This window comes from Malus domestica, chromosome 08 (assembly GCF_042453785.1).
Source record: "Malus domestica chromosome 08, GDT2T_hap1".
Lineage (NCBI taxonomy): Eukaryota > Viridiplantae > Streptophyta > Magnoliopsida > Rosales > Rosaceae > Malus > Malus domestica.
In genome coordinates, this window is record NC_091668.1 from 28,045,822 (window position 1) to 28,066,764 (window position 20,943).

Genomic DNA, 20,943 nt, shown 5'->3' on the forward strand with positions numbered 1-20,943 from the left:
ATCGGTAGTTCAAAAACACGGAAATATCGATGGAAATATCGGGATATTATCGATATCGATAAAAATAATATGGAAACCATGGAAATTGTAAGAAAAACTTGGAAATTTTTATTGAAACTTTGCAGGATGTTTATTTAGTCAATTATTTATTAATTTATCACAAAAAATTGGAAGGAAATGCTTTGCATGATGGATTTAACTGATTTAAGTTGATTATATAACGAGTTGGCAAACATGATGGATTTAAAGGATGTTTATTTAACTGATTTGAGGTGACCCAACCACACACACACAGACACGCCACCACACACGCACACAACACACGCACGCAGACAAAGACTCCTCAGTCTCTCTCTCTCTCGATCCTTCTTCTCTCTTCTCTCCCTTCTCCCTAGATTACACACGCACACAACACACGCACGCAGACAGAGACTCTTCAGTCTCTCTCTCTCGATCCTTCTTCTCTCTTTTCTCCCTTCTCTCCCACACACACGCATAGAGATCTGTCGATCTCTCTTGTCCCTTCTCCCACACACACGCACAGAGATCTGTTGATCTCTTTTCTCCTTTAGCCTTGTCGGCGTCGTCTCTCGAAACTCTCCTTTCTCTTTGCACCGAGTCCGAGACCCACATACACACACGCACACCATCGCACCTGCTTCAGGAAGACACCCATCGTCATCAGCAACCTCGTCTTTCTCCCTCTCCTTCTCGTCTCTGCAACTCGGCGAACGCAGGAACTTCGGCGAGTTTCTTGAATTTATCCGGTTAGGTAAGCTTCGGTTTACCTCTTTCTGTTCCACATTAAAGCTTCTATGTGAAATTAAGTTCAAAATCGTGTTTTTGCAAGGTTTTTAGGACGAAATCAGCTCGGGTTCACACAGATCCATCTCCGGCGTTCTTCTCTGATTGGCACAGATCCAAGATATCGCGATAATTTCGGAAATATTGCGATATTATCGATAATATCGCGATATTTTGACGAAATCTCATTGGATAAGCATTAAAATATTGTTAACTTGAAAAACCGATATTATCGGCAAAATATCGCCGATAATATCGGCATTTGAGACCATGATCTCTACATAAATTGTAGAACCCAAAATAAATGTTGATAAACGATAAGAATCTCTCGAAAGTAGGACTTTCCATAGACTCTCTGCAGCTTTTTTTTTCCTTCAGTTTTGTCACAATTTCCGTGCGAATGAACAATATTTGCCTACTCAAAGAAGTAGTAGGAGTTCCTACTCAAATTTATTCATTGTCGATTTATAAAACTTCATTTTTATAATCAGAATCGTTTATAGTATAAATCACTCTATAAAGATCCCTTTTGTAAAAAAATGAATTAAAACTAAAGTCGTTTAGTCATTGAAGTGTATAAAAAAAATGCACATAATTGGTAAAAGTATTACGAACCGTCTATGTATTTGTTATAATAGATGAACTAAATGACCTTAGTTTTGATTCATTTTTTACAAAAATTATCTTTACAGTGTGATTTATAATATGAACGATTTTGATCATAAGCGCAAAGAATCTCCTTAAATGTTTTAATAAGATTCCATTGCCAAGAATAGCAATGTGTCAAAGCAGTGATAGGCATGGATAAAAAATAAAGACAACCATCATATAAAATGAATATAAAATAAATATAAAAACAACATGAGTCTCCAATTGATCGGAAAGTGAGTCCTTATGACTCACCATATACTTGGTTATATATGTACTTATATATAGAGACATTATGGAATTCGATCCTCGCCGGATCCCCTTCCTGAGATCCAAGGGATCAGTGCATGTAGATCGTTGATCAAAAATCATGAGGACATAATTTTTTTCCTTTTTTTTTTAATATTTTTCACACAAAACGAGACTGCTTTACTTTTAAAAATATAAAAAGCATTAAATTAGGACCGCACGCTTTTTTATCAACAATCCACGTGCGTTGATCCCTAGGATCTCCAGAAAGGAGATTCGGCGAGGATCCAAATCCACACACTATAAAGACAAAACCATAAGGACCTAGTTTCTTTGCCCTCCCACTTCCCATACACTTTTATCCCTTCCTATTTGTGCGGTCACGGTTAAGCTATGTCAACATTTTATATTAATATTGTTTTTTATCTTATTATCTCTATAAAAAAATTAATATAAAATATTAACGTAACTTAATCGTAACCGCACAAAATAGGAGGAGATGAGAGTGTATGAGAAGTGGAAGGGCAGAGAAGCCGGATCCAACCGATAAATAAAAAAGGGACCCACAACCTTAATTGCTGCAGACAGCTAGACTCACTGCAGGCGCGGGTCCCAGCGCATCAGTGCGTTTTATCTTTCTTTGCATGGATTCTGAATCAAAGGTCCCTATTTAAAGTTTGTTACCATTGGGAAATCAACGATTTTTATTAGTTTTTAATGTTATGACAGCTGCACCATTACTGCTTAATCAATCTCACCTTAATTGGTTTTAATGTTTTTTTATTCCATTATGTGCCCATACGTACCTAATCAATTTGTAAAGACAACCTAATAATGATACAATTTTAGAGACGTTTTTGTGAAGAAAAACAAAATGAAGTCAGAATTTGAATTTTTTTTTAATAAAATGTTTACAAAAATATTTTATGACGACATAATGTTAAATTAATTAAAAAATAATAATATAAACAAAATTGTGCAGCTAATTAAATGATCACATAAAATCATAAAAACATCAAATTTAGGAATTCTACTATAAGGACTTTCTCATTAGAGGCAATATTCCTTTAAAGACACAAAAATTCTCTTTAAGTCCTTAAAAGAGGTGCGTTCTACTATACTATTGAACCAACCACCTACGTTCGTTACAGCACCTTCGCCCCTACATACATAAAGGAATCGAGGTTTGGAACCCTTTTCTAAATGAGTACTCAAAGTAGTGATGAAAGTCCCTAAATAGGGACTCCCATTGGAGAATTCTCCATGCCCAATCCCAATGGAGAACGGCTTTCCCGCCCCGCCTCATTACAAAACATTAAAATATTAGTTTTGTAATCTTAAATAATTTTTTTGGGCAAATTAACTCTTATAAAACTATTTTAGGAGAAGTTTGTATTAAATATATAAGTAAATCATATTTTATAACTTTAGTTTTGGGTCATAATAACAAATTCATAACTCATCTCTTAAACATCGTAATGTAGTACATAACTTACGAATTATGTGAAACTCCGTCCCCAAATTTCACTGTTTAAAATTAGGTATTTTATATTCTTAGTTTCGACACATTTATATTTGCGGCATTTAATTTTTTCCTGAAATGGATATAAGACGAAAATGCCTCTCCTATGCTAAACAGGATTTTACATGGACATATTTAATCCTTTCATATTTTTCTACTGTTCTTGGCATATTTAGATAGTACGTGTTACTATGAATGCGTAAGTGCAAACAGATTTGAGTTTGAAATTCCATTGAGAAAGTTACGAAGTTTCTAAATAAAAGGGTATTTTGGTAAATTCGAATGGAACTTTCTGGAACCCAATGGCTTCCTTTTTCTTCTTCTCTGCGTGTAAAACCAGCAGCTCTGTTGCTGTTCTTGATTTTTTTTATCTCTTCTCAATTTGGCTCCCCTAACTTTAAATATTCACATTTTTTTAATTCGGTTATCGTTTCGACAAATCTTATATCAACATTTAAGCCTCATTAACACCAACACATTAGCCCCTCGATTTTCCCTCAAAATGACCACGCAAGACAGAACGAAGGCAAGAAAGGAAGCAAATCCCGCCGAAGAAACAACAAATTTCGGCCAATTCATCGGAATCTGACTTTAAGCCAAGGGAGAAGTTTAATTCTCTTCTTATGGCCTTCCTTTCTATGTAAGTGGTTTCCTTTATTTAATTGTTTTTAATTGGGTTGTGGATGCACTGTTGCTTATTTTATTTAATAAAAGAAAATGAATGCGTGGTTAAATCATTGATTGTAGTTTGGTCTTGTCTCGAAGATGGGACATGATAGATAAACAAGAATGTGGTGACGTAATGTGTCGATCTTGAACGTATGTCGGGATCGGGGCGTGACAAATTCGTTGCAATGATAGAAGTATTGTCACACAGAATTGAAGTTGATTTAACTTGTTCTTTTTCAAGACCTCCAAGAATATGATGGAGATAATGGCGTAGTAATTCATAACCCTTTTCAATGCTGCCAGACGCTACTGAAGTTGAAGGCCCCCTTGTTGTCGGTTCTTGAAAAGCTTACCCTACTTGGAGAAGGAGAAAAATTTACTCCTTTGGAATCCACTCAATAACAATTTCATGGAGATCGAAGGAATGGACAACACAATAGCTTACGGCTTCGTTTTTCATTTAACGATTTCTTCCTTCTGAAACTGATACCTCCGATTTCAAAGATCCTAACTTTTCAGGTGTGGGTTCTTGGAGCATTATATCTGGTTTTAAGTTCATGGTACTCCATCCGTTCGGAACGGTTATGGGAAACACTGTCTTTTGGAGGGGTAAATCTTTGACGCTCAAAGGTTTTGTGGCTTTTAGTGTCGAGAAGGGCACCATTTCAATGCTCAATTTGTCGGCTGGCAGTGGCGGTATTGATAGCTTGATGGTGGGCGATGTGGGGAGTCACTTTTTACTTGTCAATATGATGAATAACTCAATTTGTTAAAATCTGGCGATTAGAAGGAGATGATGATGGTAATCCATGAGGATGGACTACCATTGCCACTCTTTCTAACTCTAGTAGAACTCGCGCCATTGGTATCCCGCAGAGAGTGTATCCCTTAGCACTCTCAAAAAATGGAACTTCGCTCAAAGTCCTAACAGTGTGGAGATGCAATTGAGCCTCAAAACAGATTGCTTTTCCATGACTGAACCATCCGCCGAGATACAGTGCTTTCAACATATTTGCTAGAATGGTTCCGATATGAAGAGAGAGGAAGTAGCTGCACAAGTGAAAGAATACGAGAGGAAGAGCAAAGACATGAAAGACTCTTCGATAGAGAGAGAAGAATCAGAGAGGATGAGGGGCTATGAGAGGAGACAAGACAAAGATTGGAGGAGGGGCTATGAGGAGACATGACAAAATAAGGAAGAGGGAGAAAGAGAAGGATAGGAGAGAAGACAGAAAAATGAGAGGATATCCAAGAGGTAAATTCTATACAGATCTTTTCATTTGGTAGGTTTTCTATACATAACTTATCTCTGGTAATAGTGAATTGTTTCATGTTGCTTCTTTCACAGTAAGCTACATTTTTGTGGTTTGAGTTTTAGTTTATTATGATATGAATCATCAAGCTCACCTTTAGTCTCTGTTTGTTTCAGATTGTCACAGTTGGTCTCTGCCTAAGTAGATACTTTAATTAGCAGTAGGTTGTGTTTTTAGTTGAGTGGAGTTTATGGAAATCCCATATTTACTATTTATCTTTAATTGCTGCAGTTTATGAAAACAGGACAGAAATAGTGACGAGAGGGAAAGATCCGAGGAAGACAGAGAAGGAAGGCATCATAAGGGGTAATTTCTATGCAACTTTGTATGTCATTTGGTAGGCGCTTATGGACACACTTTGTTTTATGTTGTAACATGGAATGTTACAACATTTCCATGTTCCTATGATACCTGTTAGTCTATTAAGATGGAGAATCTCCTAGAGATGCTTTATTAAATTCAGTGTCATTAATTGCATCAAATGGTCAATCCAATTTAAGTCTTTGTTGAATTTCAATTACAAGTTCGTGTTTTAAGTTTTATTTTATTGTGGCTTGAATCATCCAGGCTCACCTTCAATCTCTGTTGGTTTCAAATTGTCACAATAGGCTTGTACCATTGTGTTCATATCATTATTTCCTCCTGTGGAAGAAGCAACAGGAAACAAAGATACGAACACAATGATACATGCCTAATATGACAATCTGAAACCGACAGAGACCGAATGTGAGCTAGGATGATTCAGGCTACAATAAAATAAAACTCAAAACAAACTTGTAATTGAAATTCAACAAAGACTTAAATTGGATTGACCATTTGATGCAGTTAATGTCACTCAATTTAATAAAGCATCCCTAGGAGATTCTCGATCTTAATAGGCTAACTGGTATCATAGGAACATGGAATGTTATAACATGAAAAACAAAGTGTGTCCATAAGTGCCTACCAAATGAAATACCAAGTTGCATAGAAATTACCCCTTATGATGCCTTCCTTCTCTGTCTTCCTCGGGTCTTTCCCTCTCACCACTCTTTCTATCATGTCTCCATAAATTGGAGCAATCAAAGATAAACAGTTAATATGGAGTTTCTATAAACTCCACTCAACTAAAAACACAACCTACTGCTAATTAAAGTATCTACTCAGGCAGGGGCCTACTGTGACAATCTAAAATAGACAAAGACTGAAGGTGAGCCTGTAAACTAGAACACAAAACTTGTAGTATTACTGTGAAAGAAGCAACAACAAACAATTCACTATTACCAGAGATAAGTTATGTATAGAAAACATACCAAATGAAAAGATCTGTACAGAATTTACCTCTTGGATATCCTCTCATTTTTCTTTCTCTCCTATTCTTCCCTTTCTCCCTTTACCTTATTTTGTCATGTCTCTTCTCATAGCCCCTCCTCCCATCTTTGTCTTGTCTCATCTCTCCCTTCCTTTCTCCCTCTACCTTATTTTGTGGCCAGAGAAAATATGAAGAAAGTGGATCTGCAGCCTCAGCACCAAAAGTTACTTCACATTAAATTAGTACTGGAGGATACCATAACAAGACGGGGGTTGATGGATTTTGTGACTTAAATTGGCTTTCTTCTGAAGCGAATGATGAGGAGGAGGATACCTTCCAGAGGTATGCTTTATGGAAATGCCTTTACGTTGGCATAGGAGGAGAACCTCCCATTTGTCTGGTTCATTAGCTTAAATATCTTCAGAAACATGAAGGTGTTGTTCATCTCTTTGTAGATGGCTTATACATTGTTGTTCTTACGGAAACCTCTGTTGTAAGTGGGGTGCTAAGAATATATTGAAATGGTTATAATAAGGATAATAAGAGAAAGTAACTATGGCAGAAGAAATTTTGATAATGGAGTAGTTTAATCTGGGTAATTAATCTGGGTAAATAAGCATAATTTCAATTGTAATTTCAATTTTTTTTTATTATCTCTACTCAGGAATTTCATTTCCAGAGAGAAAAATGCCACCTTCACTAGTGGTATATACACAATGAGGAGCAATATGTATAAGCAATTCCGTAGAGAGAGAAATAGCATATAAAGCTTGGACAGGGAAGTGAGGTTAGGAAATTTTCATAGCCTCCAAGATCAAGTTCCCTTAAAGAGATTAAGCCTTCAAATGGAGGCAATCGGTTCGTTGAGCTGAACATTTTCCATCGCACTCCCCGAGACCATAAGAGAAGGGGCAAGGACTTTGATGTTGAACTTGAATGTCCAATCCCTCACCTTTTCTGTCTCTGATAGTGGTCCCCCCTTAATATGTCGACGATGGATTTGGATCCTCTCCTGAGCTTAGGAGGCTGCGCCTTCTGAGCAAATCATGATCCAACAACTACAAACAGAAGACCTCTTTAAAAGTTATAATAATTGTAGCCATTGAATCAAAATTCAACGGCCCACGTGATTTGCTCAAGAGGCTTAGCCTCCTAAGCTCAGGAGAGGATCCAAATCCGTTGGGGAGAGCCTTTGTGGTTATGACGGTTGAGAATGAATCCCACATTGATGGGAGGAAAGACCTTGTGCTTATAAGAGGTTGGGCTACTCCTCGTATTGCTAATTGGTTTTATCATTGTACCTCAACTTTCTTCATGGTATTAGAGCATGTTGTCCCACTTGTAAAGTCTAATAGCCACACTTGTCCAAAATTGAAGTATGGTTTGTGCTCTTGGCAAGGAAATTTGAAGTTGAAGCTCGGCTAGTGACTTGTAGCAGAGTTTTTTTTTTTTTTTTTTTTCTTCCTCCGACGATTGCAAAATTTTCAAAGAGAAATTGGATAATCCATGATCTTTTTTTTTACTATGTACTTACTATACTAATATTGTTCCTTTCACCGTGTAATTTGATCCTTTATATCTGTTTTTTTAAGTTTGTCCTAAAATAATATATTTACTAAAAAGTATGTCATTATAATCCTGAATATCCTATAAATGTCTACAAGTAATGAGTCGTAATTTATACATTGAGATCTATATTTAATTACTATACTATTGTGGCTATATTTATCTTTACGGCTGGCCAAATTTGGCATGTGACAGATAAAATACATAAACCTTAATTCCTTTGATCAATTGACTTCCAAAATTGTCCGGATATCTCCAGTAATGCACCGAGTCTTACTCGGTTTTCACACTAATTCCTACGACCCCGCCTCTAAAATTAGCATGTACCAATTAATACAGACAATCATCATACACGTACGTTCGATCTGCTAAGATACAAAAACAAAAAAACATCTGCTACGTGAAATAAAAGGCAGCAGATATGTTAACTTCCACATTCAACTATTAGACAAACACACAATATTACAATCTCTATCTCTCTCGATTGGTGACGTTGCGTCTCTTTGGAATAATGGTCATGAGTTGTGTTGTTCCTACGGTCGTCGTCTTCTCCTCCACCACCTGCTCCTTCTGTGTCTGTGACTCCACAACAAGCATGCCCTACACCTTAATCATCCCCTCTTCTCCTCCTGTAAGTCCATTTATTTAATTTCTATATCTCAATTATATATGGTTGTCCATATTAGTTCATATACTTATGAAAGATCAAATGATATCGAACTCATTACCTATCCTAATTCTGTAACCATTTCTTTCTGTTCGGCATATGGGTTGTCTAGAGATTTCATCTTTCATGTTTACAATATTTGGCTTCATTTTGAAGCAAAACGATAGCAGTTTTATTAATGATAAAATTGATAAAAACATTTCATATATTCGTTAATTCCTTTTTTGTTAGTCTTCGATTCGGCCAGTCGAGGAAATACCATCATCTTCTTAATTCTCATTGAATTTCTTGCTTTTTGCTTAATACTACCACCTCTTCCAGTCATGCTTCAGCAGCAATAAAAATATATTTTCCACAACCATCAACTCCCAACAATCTCCGGAATGCCTCAATGCCTCATGAAATCAAGGTTTCGCGTTAATAAGTTATTAATTAATTGTACATAAAATTAACTGAAGCACACAAATCTGAAAACAGGCCTAACCATCGGATTGTCGGGGTTTGAGCTTCTACGTTTCAAGTTTGCATGCAGATCTGTTTACTTTGTCACATTCAACTCTCGAGCTTTTCGGACGCGTATTCGTTTGCTTTTGTTGTACTTTTCCCATCTGGTTATTGCTTTTGTTTCTGGCAAAATCACTAATTTAGTATACTTTGACCAAAAATAGAAACACACAAGTCATACACTTTAGACCGTTGATCGGGATGACCATGATGTAAAAAGGTCGTACCCAGTGCACAAGGCTCCCGCTTTACGCAGGGTCTGGGAGAGGTGAATGTCGGCTAGCCTTACCCCCATTTATGGAGAGGCTGCTCCCAAGGGATGACCATGATGTGATTGAATCAAATCAATAATGCACAAGAATCCCATTTGCGGGATTGACAGTGATTGAGACAACAACAGCCATTGCATGCATGCATGCAAGACATGAAAACGCGTGGTGCAGTCTAGCATAACCACGCTGTAGGACGCGTCTACGTACTCCACACAACAATCTGATGTGTTATATAATTATTCTGGTCCCATATAGATAGTACTTACATGATTTTCAATTTGAATTCCTGTTTTAAGTTTACAGTTTCCTACGCCTATGCTTATTTATAAGGACACAAGGGACAATTTACATTGTTTCAAGGACTGCATGATAGTTTTTCCATTAAATAGAACACAAGGGACAATTTACATTGTTTCAAGGGCTGCATGATAGTTTTTCCATTAAATAAACTTGAGATGTTTATATAAAGTATCACCATATCAAGTGCTCTTTTGTAGAGATTGTTGCCCAGTACTTTAAAATAGTCATCTCGCATACTCTAATTGCCTTTTAACTTTAATAACTAGGCCGAAGTATTGGGATGTTTTTCTTTTTAGCGTAAATAGAGTGCAAATAACAGCTCGTTTTATGTTATAAATATACATATATATTATATTAATTTTGTTTTAATATATATATTTTTTAAATTCCAGGTGATTCAGCTGATTCTTGAATAGACCCACTTACCCTTGACGACACATATTTTACCTAGCTGGCCCTTGTAATTTCTAAACAGTCCATATACCTATCTTGATAACACACTTGTCAGTCTTGCATGTTTTTTCCCAATATTACAGTATGCAGATCCCCAATCCAAGGCGGATCACTAACAGTCCCATAGATTCTAGTTCATGCCAATCCCAATCCCAAATCCAATATTCTTCCTATCCTCTAGAATTTAGCATCAAGCCCCTCACAACTACTTTTGAACCCCATGAAAACCCTTCTCTTAGTAGAAGCTGCTCTTCCGCCTCCATTGATACGATGATCTCCGACTTGTTTTCCTCGACCTCCTCGTCCTCCGCCTCCTTCGACTCACTATTAATGTCTGGGGACGACATTGGCATGGAGTCCTGTGTCGACGTTCTAAGTGACGATGATTTGAGTTATAGTAGCTTTCATCATGATTGTTATAGTCAGAGAAAAGAAAGGTTATGTTGGGCGCCGGAGAAGGAGAAGAAGAGAACTTATGAAGAACTTCCACCTCCACTTTCGTTGCTGGCGCGTACGGAGAATCTGCCTTCTCACATGCCTTGGGTTTTGAAGAGGCATTACACCACCGATGGACGGTTGATTTTGACGGAGGAGAAGGTTCGGCACCATGAGTACTTCAGGGCCCATAGATCCAATGGGCGCCTTAGACTACAGCTTGTCCCTCTTGACGGCCAGGTTTTGGTTCCGCCAGTCGTTTGTTGTGATGATGATGATCATGATGAGGAGGAGGTGGATGATTATGATGGGTACTATTGTGACAATCATGATGTGCTCTACGATGACAATCTCGATGCTTATGATGGTGACGATGATGCTTATGATTACGATTACGATTGTCATTGTGATTATGATTATGATTATGACAATGACTGCGATGGTTTTTGTCGTCATGGTGGTGTTGAACAAACAATTAAGGTTGTCAATTCATCAACTGCGTCAGCTGGGAAGTGTCGCAATATTAACACTACTGTGAGAACAAAGTCATCGTGCATCGTGGGAGTGCTAGCGCCAGCGATCAGGTATGTTCACAGTTAAGGCATGCAATTTAAATACTCACTTTCATTTATGTAACTCATGAGCTCCCAAAATCTAATGATATTTTTAAAAATATTGAAAAGCAAGCACACCATCAGTTACATATATGAAATTATGGTGTGTTTGCTGCTCATTTTTTTCTTCATTATATGCTCTTATGGACACTTGAAAAAATAGTCATTTTGCACTCACGCTCATGGAAGAAACAAGAGAGGGAGGAGATTAGTGCCTCTTGACTATTTTAGAGTGCCAGTTACAATCGCTTCATTTAGTGTCTTCCATGAAATTCCATGGGTTGTCATGCCATGCTAGAAAATTAAAGCTACCTAGGTTACTTTGCAACTGTATGTTTGATAACTGTTGGATATTCTGCGGCGTATATGTGAAAAACTCTATTAAATCTAAACTATTGATTAAATTTATTAATTCTTGCATAAATTTGTGGTTTAGGCTTAAGCATCTTTTGCTGCCAGGGATTATATGATCCTAATTGCATTTCTTGCACGTTTCTTTACTGTGGATGATGCACTATGAATCAAATAACCTTTTCTTAGGTTTTGGGACTAACCATCAAAGCCAAAATTCTTGTTTCAAGAGCATTTTATACATGCACATTCTGCTGTACATAAAATATAATGCATATCAAAGTAAATTGAAAGTCTTAAATTTTCATCCTTGAAATTGAATGGATTTTAAGAAGTTTCTGAATTTGCAGATGTGTGAAGGGCAATACAAATGGATCAAGGAAAGGCTTTCTGGGGCAAGCTGGATTTGGCGGTCTATTTCGTGACCATGCTGGTCAAGTTATGATCAGCGCTTTTTGTGACAATATGGAATCTCCTTTACTCATAGGGCTAAACTTGCAGCCTTCATCTTTGCTATGATTATAGCTTGGGAGAAGGGTTGGTTACATTATGGTTGGATACAGATTCTCAGTTGGTCCTATCTCTTTTCTCTAAACCCCTTTCTGTTCTTTGGTCTTTGTGTCCTAAGTGGGGACATTGATGTTATCTAATAAGCCTGCACGATCGAGCTTCAGAGTTTCTCATTTAGGAAAAAATGGCGATACATGCGGTGACTGATAATCTTGCCAAACCATGTCTTGGGGGGATAATACTGGTTTTTTAACTCCTGACTTAATAGCCAGGGATTGGAATTGCTCATTGTATATGGTTCTTTTCGTTGCCTTTAGCTGTACTCAAAGAATTCCTGAATCATATAGGTATATATTTAGAGAAAAAAAGAAGGGCTTGTAGTCTCCCCAAGGTCAGCCCTAGGGGCAGGGCACCGATTGCAAGGGCATGAGCCCCATATTGAGAGGGTCCCCATAAAATTTTTATTTTATATGTTTCGGTTTTATTAGTTCAGAAAAATTAAAGAAGTGAAACTCTAAAAGACTAGTGTGATGATGGTAAAGATGGAGTTTCTCGCCATGAGGCAGCTCAGCCCATTTTAGTCTTGTTTATTTTTTCAATTGGATTTTTGCTGTGATTAATTTATAGTTATTTTACAAGATTTTGCCTTTTGGTTTTAGTTCAGTGATGGAATCTTATTCAATGCTTCACTTTACGCCTCAAATTTTTGTAACACACTAATCATCGTCATAGCTTCTATCCTCCTCTTCATGGTAACTTTTTAGTGATTTTGGATTACAAGGACCTCAGTTAAATGATATTGGCCCTTTTCACCCATTGTCAATTGGTCTTAGATCTCTCATGCAACACAATATATGTCGTCTACCTGTTATGCTAAAAGTGGTGTCACATGTGAAGGGTCATGTTTTGAGTGTTCTCCCACTGAAAAAGAAAAAAAAAATTTAAATCTTGCCTTGTAGAGTAAGTGGTTTTGGGCCTTTCCAATTCCACGCAGAGCTAATGGTTTTGGATTGGTAACTCGTGTTCTAATACTTGTGACTGGGAAGTACTTCATGTAACATCCCGCATCAACCAACGGAGAGGGGGTGATATACCTTATATGTACATGCCCACCTCCATATAGCATGAGGCCTTTTGGGAACTCATTGTCTTCGGATTCCATCGAAACTTTGAAGTTAAGCGAGTTCAGGCGATAGCATTCCTAGGATGGGTGACCCACTGGGAAGTTCTCGTCTGAGTTCCCAGAAACAAAACCATGAGGGTGTGACTGGGGCTCAAAGCGGACAATATCGTGCTACGGCGGAGCCGAGACTGAGATGTGACAGTTTGGTATCAGAGCCACTCTACTGTGCGAGTGTGCTGACGAGGACGTCGGGCCCCTAAGGGGGGTGGATTGTAACATCCCACATCGACCAACAGAGAGGGGGTGATGTGCCTTATATGTACATGCCCACCTTGGAGATGATGCATGATCTTGATTAATTCTATTTTGTACCAAATTCCATATGTACGGGCTGTGGACTTCTATATATCAAACAGGTTTGAATAGTTTGCCAAAGAAGATGTTGTTGAGAGCATCATTCTAAGAAAAGAGAGACCTTGCTTTTGCTTATAAGTAACGAAGATATTCCTCATATACTCATATATGTAGAGTCTAGAATAATTCCTTGTAAGAGAAAAGTTTGATTTTGATGTACCACTACCTAATTAATTAGAAAAGTACATCTATAAAGGGAATTGTTATTAGCAATTCAAAAATCTCATTTGGCACTCCAAACTTTCTATAATTAGAAAGAAAAATACACTTGTGAGGAGTGTATAATGAGATTTTTTGAGTGCTAATAACAGTTCCCTATATAAAAGTACATATGACATGCCCCGATCCCGATGTCCGAGGGACATCGGGATGGCCACGTGCTGGCCATCATCCGAGGGTGACGCAAGCCATTTAATGAATGCATATGCTGAGAACATGTGAATCATGCATATAAATTTCATTTGAACCACATAAAATAATATACTAATATTCAACTGCCAACAATGATAAAGATAGTGATAGTGCATGACATGTTCCGAGCATACCTCTAATTTAAAATACAACGAAATGTGCTATTACAATGATGTCAAAGCAGAGATGAATGCATGATATCACTGGTAGGGGAATGCCTTGTAGCTTGGTTTGTAAGCCTCGTTCCTATGTCCTGAGGGGACGCAAAACAAACATGAGTGGACCAAGTTGATATATATAATACTAAAACAGTTATCAACATACTAACCCCCAAAGTTTTATGAAAACTCAATAGCATAATATGTAGTAGGTTTTCCGAAAACCCTAGCATGCCATAAAACCTTCATAAAACATATCTCGTATATAATGTGCTAACTAGTGGTATCAAATCGCCCGTAGGTACTATATTTCTTGTCCCGAATCCAATGCATATGTCTCTCGGCCCGAAGTCATCTACATATATCTCCTTTTGCCCGAAGCCAGAACAATGACCACTAGATACACACAAAACGTTGAATATAATCTTTCCAACATAAATACATATATCTCAAAAGCATCTTCATAGTATATAGTCATCCATCATATATACTATAAAGAAGTGTAAAAACATGATCATAAATAGTATATAGTCATCCATCATATATAATATAAAGAACATAAATTTGATAAAGTATGGTATTCCAAAATATTCTCAGTAAAGCATGATAATCATAAAGTGTAAATCTAATTTACTCATAAAACGTAACCATTAAATCATGCTTTTCATGTATGTATTTCTACTATTAAAAGATGCATTTTAGAAGGGGTCCACTCATAGATACTCCGTCGTTGAAGAGCCGTACGAAATAGGAATGACGGAATCACCGTTAATAATTGTACCTAAGCACATAAAGGGTCCAATTATCAAAACTATAATCAAACAATTGAATTTCGAAAAACGGATGCCATAAACGGATTTAGGATGTCGAAAAACATAAAGGGGGACCTCGGGTACCCCTATGCGCCCTCATGCGCCGCCGCAAGGTGGCGACTCCGGCAGGCACCCATGCGCGGCTGGGCTGCTAGGTTGGACCGGGTTTGGACCTGGGTTCTTGGGCTTGGGTCCAATAGGTTTGGGCTTGGATTCGATGGCCTGGGCTTCGCCACTGGCTGGGTTCTAAGGCCCAAAGGCCTGGGTCTAATGGGCTTTGGGTCAAAGGGCTTGGGCTTGAAAGCCCAGCCTAAGGGTTATAGGGTTTAAAGTTCAACGGGCCAAAGCCCTTATGTTTTGGGCCAAGGGTTTAGCGGGCCAATAGCCCGAGTTGGCATGGCCCCAAGGGCCTGTCTCTTTGGGTTTGGGCTTGAAGGCCCTTTCCTTACCGGGGAAGGTCGCCATCAACACTCACCCCTAGGCTATAAACTAGGTACCAAAATGAAGCTAGAGACGAGTGGGAGTGATTAGGTACCTTTGATTCGTCGTGGGGTGGCCGGAATCTGGGCTTGAACACCACGGGTTCTTGGGTGTCCTCTGGGTGCCCTGAAGCTTCATAGCGACGAAAAGAAAGAGGGAGAATGTTCTTGCGAGGGTGATGGTGGTGGTGGTGAGGTCGTTGGGGTGGTGGTGCCTCGGTGTGCATGTGTAGGTAGATCCGGAAGGGAGAGTGCGAGAGAGAAAGATTTGTGAGAGAGAGAAGAGTAAGCTGAGAGAGACTCGGGGAAGGGGAAAGAAGGAGATGGGGTGAGTGCGTGCCACGTGGCAAGCAAAGAGAGGAGGAGAAGTCTGAGAAAAATCTAAAAAGAGATCGGGATAGGGCAGGATTCCGGGGGTAAAATTGTCTTTTCATCAATATTTGGTATAAAATTACAAATAATTGGGGAGGGGTTTTACAACATATATACATGTAGATGCTTTCTAAGACATCCATCTCTATCATTTACCACAAGAAACAATGTCACTTATGCACGTGCCTCTCGTGTGCATTACTTTATCACAAGAGGCATTCAGTGGACGCACCAACTGAGATTTAATTTCATTCTATATATGTTCTCACTTAAGGACAAATTTCAAGTGGAGATGAGAGAGAAACATAAATACTCATAGAAGCAAGCAATCTTGTTGCCATTGATACAAAGTAACCCTAATTTTCTCTTTCAAGCTAAGTCATCCTGGACTTGAACAAAAGACCTCACCGTGAAGTAAATCACCGGCCAAGGTCTTTTGCTCTCCTTGGCATCTGTTATTTTGGCACAAATCTTTTTGGTTCTTGTAAACAACAGTTTGAGAAGGTTCAATTCCATAAAGAGCGTACCAAAAACACAACTTAATCCTCCCTCTCTTGTGTTTCTATTACTCAGGTATTATCTCTACAACTTAGTATATTTTATTTTTGCAGTGATTCCTGTTCAAGAAAACCATTCCTATATAATTTCAATTGTTTTTTTTTTCCTTTCATTGCAAACCGAAAGCAATATTTAATCTTTGAGAATTCATTTTCTTCGTTCAGGAACGTTGCAAAATGGGTGCGGAAAAAAGAGATCTGTTTTTTCTTCTTGGTCAAATGGAAGCGCAAGTTGAGAAAGATAAATTTTTTTGTTGATTACATCGGAGAGAATCGAATTATGTACTTATTAATCCTAATCCACTTCCTCATCTTCTATTTTAGGATTCTTTCTGATGTTCATATCAGCTGAGGATTAATTTCTTTTGATTTGGATTAACATATGTCAAACCGGATTAGGAAAAGCAAAGTGGGATTGAAATTGATTAATCCCAGCAGCTGTACTGTGCACCAATTCTTTGCATGTATGATATTGGTTTTTGTAAAGAAGTATTCTATACTCCAGGATACCGTAGAAAATAACACGGTTTACTTGAACATTACATGCATGGCTCTTGTATGTACTGCAAGAGTCATGTGCAAGTAAACCACAGGTTCAATACAACATTGATTGAAGGGAAAGAGATAAAATATACGTGTCTCATAAGCTGGTTGGTGAACAAGGCAAAGAACAGACTTGGCATCAAACATGGAAGCCAGAGAATACAAAACCAGACAAATTCAGTTCGTGGATTTCTCACTTCTTGATCTCCTGTGCATCTCTTCCCTGCTGTCACAAAAGGCCCACCAATCACGTTATAAACGGCAGTGGGGTCAGACTCTGATGTGCTATTTTCTGTGCCGGTTACAAAGCACCAGACACCATGCCATTGCAGGTGAACCCAGCCCTCCGCCGAGCCCAGAAAAACAGCCGTTTCTTTGCAATTTTGCTAGATTGGAAATGACCTTTGCGCCCATGGAGAACGTGTCGTGCCAAAGCGGGGACTATCGTAAAGCCACGGGGCAGTTGAGGTAACCTAACTTGGTTAATTGCTGAGCCTTCTCCTTTAAAGGGTTACCAACATTGGAGACGGCACTGCAACTTGGATGCTCTTCACTTTGTATAGAAGAGGAAATGGAGTGATTGAACGTGCGACCGGTGACAGAGTAAGATTAATATATGCCCTAATCTTCATTATTTCTCGTCTCTTGTTGCATATATATTTTCTCCACAATGATGCTTAGTTGGTGATTCTCTGTCAACCATATAAAGCATTGCATTTATGTGTCACACAAAGAAAAATGTTTTTGTGTACATATGTGTAATATATATATATATATATATATATATATATATGTGTGTGTGTGTGTGTGTGTGTATGTATATATATCAAATCACATAATTTGTTTATATATACTACTAATAAGATTGTAATTTAGATAACCCATCTGGCTGATTTCATTCCATTTGTTCAAGTTTTAAAACATTCAATAAAACTTGATGAATTTCATGAAAAATAGTTGTTCTTGATCTAATCCTCTTGGAGCCATATTTTTGGACTTTTAGAAAATATTTTTCCCTGAACTGTCGATATTGTTGGATTAATTACTAAAGTTCAGTGTTTAGAAATAATTACAATTTCATTTATGGTCTAAAATTGCATATGAATTAAAAGGTTTTTATTTATTTTTCTGGCAAGTAAATCTTCACAATTACTTGAAGATATGATTTTGTTCTTCCGTCTATTGTGCTGAGAAACTAGATCGACGATGTTTACCTGTATAAGGCCCAAAGAATAAGGAATCTAATTCCATTATTCCCCAACATGAGAAATTTTTTAGTGTGTCGGAAACACATCATTGTCTACCAAGTGTCATAATACAATTGGTTAAAAAAATATTTCAAGTTTTCAACCAATTATATTATGATACTTGGCATACCGTCGTATTCTTGGCACACTGAAAATACAACTACTATAGACGATAAAGCTATTGCCCTTTTCCAATTGGATAAACCCCTCCATATAATAACAATTAATCACCAAATTAATCACAAAAATATATCCAACAAAAAGATAAGAGTATCAGATTGTTACCATAGCCATTAATCACAAAATTAATCTGATATATCTCCATCCAATTATTTGATTATTTGCAGATTAATTACTGGTTTCGCGAGTGATTTCTAGAAAGCTACAAGTTCTACAGTCCCAAGCTTAGCCCTACTCTGGTTTCTTGTCTGTGGAGTGGAATTACCCATGTATTCGTCGAGTGAAAGCTATTTTTCCACTGCTAAATCCAGCATGTCCTCTCTCTTTGGTTTTGTGCTGTGGGCATCATCTAAGTTACCATTATTTCCCATGCATAGCCCAAAAGGATTTTCAACCAACCAATATCTCCAACTGGAACTGGGCCTCAAAACCCTAATTTTCCCAGAAGCGGCTAGTCAAAACCCCCCTCGAAATCTAGATCATCATCACCCCCACATTGTTCACAGCTTCATGGTTTCATCACCACTGTCGTTGCCGTCACGGTGGCAGCCTTCTTCTATGTTCTTGGATAGCACAACATCATGGTCGTCCTCTGCAATGGACGACCTGATTGGGACGGATAGCGGTGTCCCAGTCATGGGAAGCCCAGAACAAAATAAATTGTGGGTGGAGAATGCGGCAGGATCGTCGACGTTTACCACTCATATCAAGCGGAGTCGGACTGATACTGGTCAAATATATGATAGGAGGAAAAAGGAATACCCACCGCCAATACCGTTGCTAGCACAGACAGGGAATTTGACATGTCGTATGCCCTGGAGTTTAACCAGACATTGCTACAATGGAAGGCTGGTCCTCAAAGGAGAGAAAGTGAAGCATCAAGAATACTTCGAAGCCCTCCGTGAGAATGGTCGGCTTGTCATAAACCTTGTACATCTAGACGACGTGAAGAGCGAGGAAAATGAAGAAGAGCTCGAAATGGAAGAAGACCTCCAATTCAGCAAAGAAGTTGACGCCGGTGAAATTAAGACAGAGCGATTGGATGATGATGAGGATGAGGAAGATGACGATAAGGATGATGCTGAATCTGTCAACAATGTGGAGAAGGCAATGGCTTTGGTGACATATAATTCGGTGCCTCAGCCTCGTTTGGGGATGACAAGCAGTTGTAAGAGGCATCAAAATCTATCCAAGCATTTCAAAAGTGAAGGTGCGATGGTGGACTTGGTAGAATCGTCATCATTTGTTTCCTTTGGGAATGAGAGTGATCCCAATAACCCTCAAGACACCAACACTTACTTTGCACACCCAGATTCGGCTCCTATTCGTCCCTTAATAGTTAGTGTCATGTAAGCTTATAACGAAAGCAATTATAGGCTATGAGGTAGCATAGAAGAGAGTCATATAGAGAGCACATGAGGCAGGACCAACGTTGGTTGGATTTTTGATAATAAGTTCTATTCCCAATATTGGATAGCTTGTTTAGGAGAAGTACAATATTCACTTATATATATAACACAGCGGGATTTGGGCTAACGAGTCTATTGATCCTAAAAACTACCGAGTCTACGTGGCACGCATGTCGAGTAATTAATAAGCTAACTACGTCATTTGGTTGTGTGTGGGGATTTCAAACTCGTCGGCCGAGCTCGGTCGGGGAGTAGAATGTGTTGATGTCGCATTGGGTGCGCTGCTAACTTCTTGATCTTGCGATTGCGGCCGAGGAAGGAGCACGTCTCGGCCTTTGGGTTTTAGAGCTTGAAGACAAGGCTACTAGTTCTGCGAAGTTCAATATCAAATTCAGCTTTCAATGTGCCAAACGTAGTAACCTGTAATACCTCACTTCATCGAGAAGGCTGATGAGATGACCTCTACCAACAAGGACTCGAAAATCCTTGTCGACCGAGACTTGGATAAATAACCAGTCGGTCTCGAAGCAATTTTATTTATCCAAACTGAAGGTGCTCCTCGGTCAGCTGATTTTACAGCTTTAGTGCTGCTTATCCAAATTGAAGATGTCTTACAGCTCCAGTGCTCGGTTGGGCGTGGATCAGAACCAACTCAATGCATGAAGTTATCATGCAATTATCCATCCAATTTAAAATCTCCATCATTATCTCCTTCCAATTGACCACTTATTTGTCCACGTGCAGCCATGCATACCACGCTAATTATTCATCAAATGTAATTTTATCCTACTTGGCATTACCACATGCTTTCTTCCAACTACACGCAATCCATGCAAAGCAAAACACCTCCTCTGAAACTTTATTATCGCACGGCACTTAAGCCACGTGCACAGAGCCAACCCAAAAAACATGCATTAGGATATAATCTCCATATTGTACAATTCTCTTGTAGATGGTACGTTTGGAATTATCCCCTTGCGATTAAAAACTTCAAAAGCTATCTAGACCAGGTGCATTCAATTTGATATCAAACTTCGAAAATAAATCCCCACAACCAGTCAAGCCTTATC

General features: G+C 38.4%; 1 protein-coding gene and 2 long non-coding RNA genes across 3 annotated transcripts; 2 read left to right on the forward strand and 1 right to left on the reverse strand.

The window, feature by feature from the left end:
* Positions 1-3,565: 3,565 nt before the first annotated feature.
* On the forward strand, positions 3,566-5,000 carry LOC103441823 (uncharacterized). Its single transcript, XR_530303.4, has 2 exons — positions 3,566-3,863; positions 3,971-5,000. It is a non-coding gene; the product is annotated as an uncharacterized lncRNA (long non-coding RNA).
* A 3,495-nt stretch (positions 5,001-8,495) lies between these two features.
* On the forward strand, positions 8,496-12,826 carry LOC103441824 (uncharacterized). Its single transcript, XM_029106414.2, has 3 exons — positions 8,496-8,693; positions 10,198-11,277; positions 12,009-12,826. The coding sequence occupies exons 2-3, from the start codon at positions 10,343-10,345 to the stop codon at positions 12,175-12,177; spliced, it is 1,104 nt and encodes a 367-aa protein (XP_028962247.2). The 5' UTR covers positions 8,496-8,693; positions 10,198-10,342; the 3' UTR covers positions 12,178-12,826.
* Positions 12,827-14,189: 1,363 nt separating this feature from the next.
* On the reverse strand, positions 14,190-15,821 carry LOC139198203 (uncharacterized). The gene is made up of 2 exons (XR_011583477.1): positions 15,622-15,821; positions 14,190-14,369 (listed from the first exon to the last, which is right to left on the reverse strand). It is a non-coding gene; the product is annotated as an uncharacterized lncRNA (long non-coding RNA).
* Positions 15,822-20,943: the final 5,122 nt, after the last annotated feature.

What these genes read in the sequence shown, in the direction of transcription:
- LOC103441824 (XM_029106414.2), top strand. Translation starts at nt 10,343, where the DNA reads ATGCAGATCCCCAATCCAAGGCGGATCACTAACAGTCCCATAGATTCT. An exon ending in GTGCTAGCGCCAGCGATCAG is followed by an intron (nt 11,278 to 12,008) that starts GTATGTTCACAG and finishes CTGAATTTGCAG; the next exon opens with ATGTGTGAAGGGCAATACAA.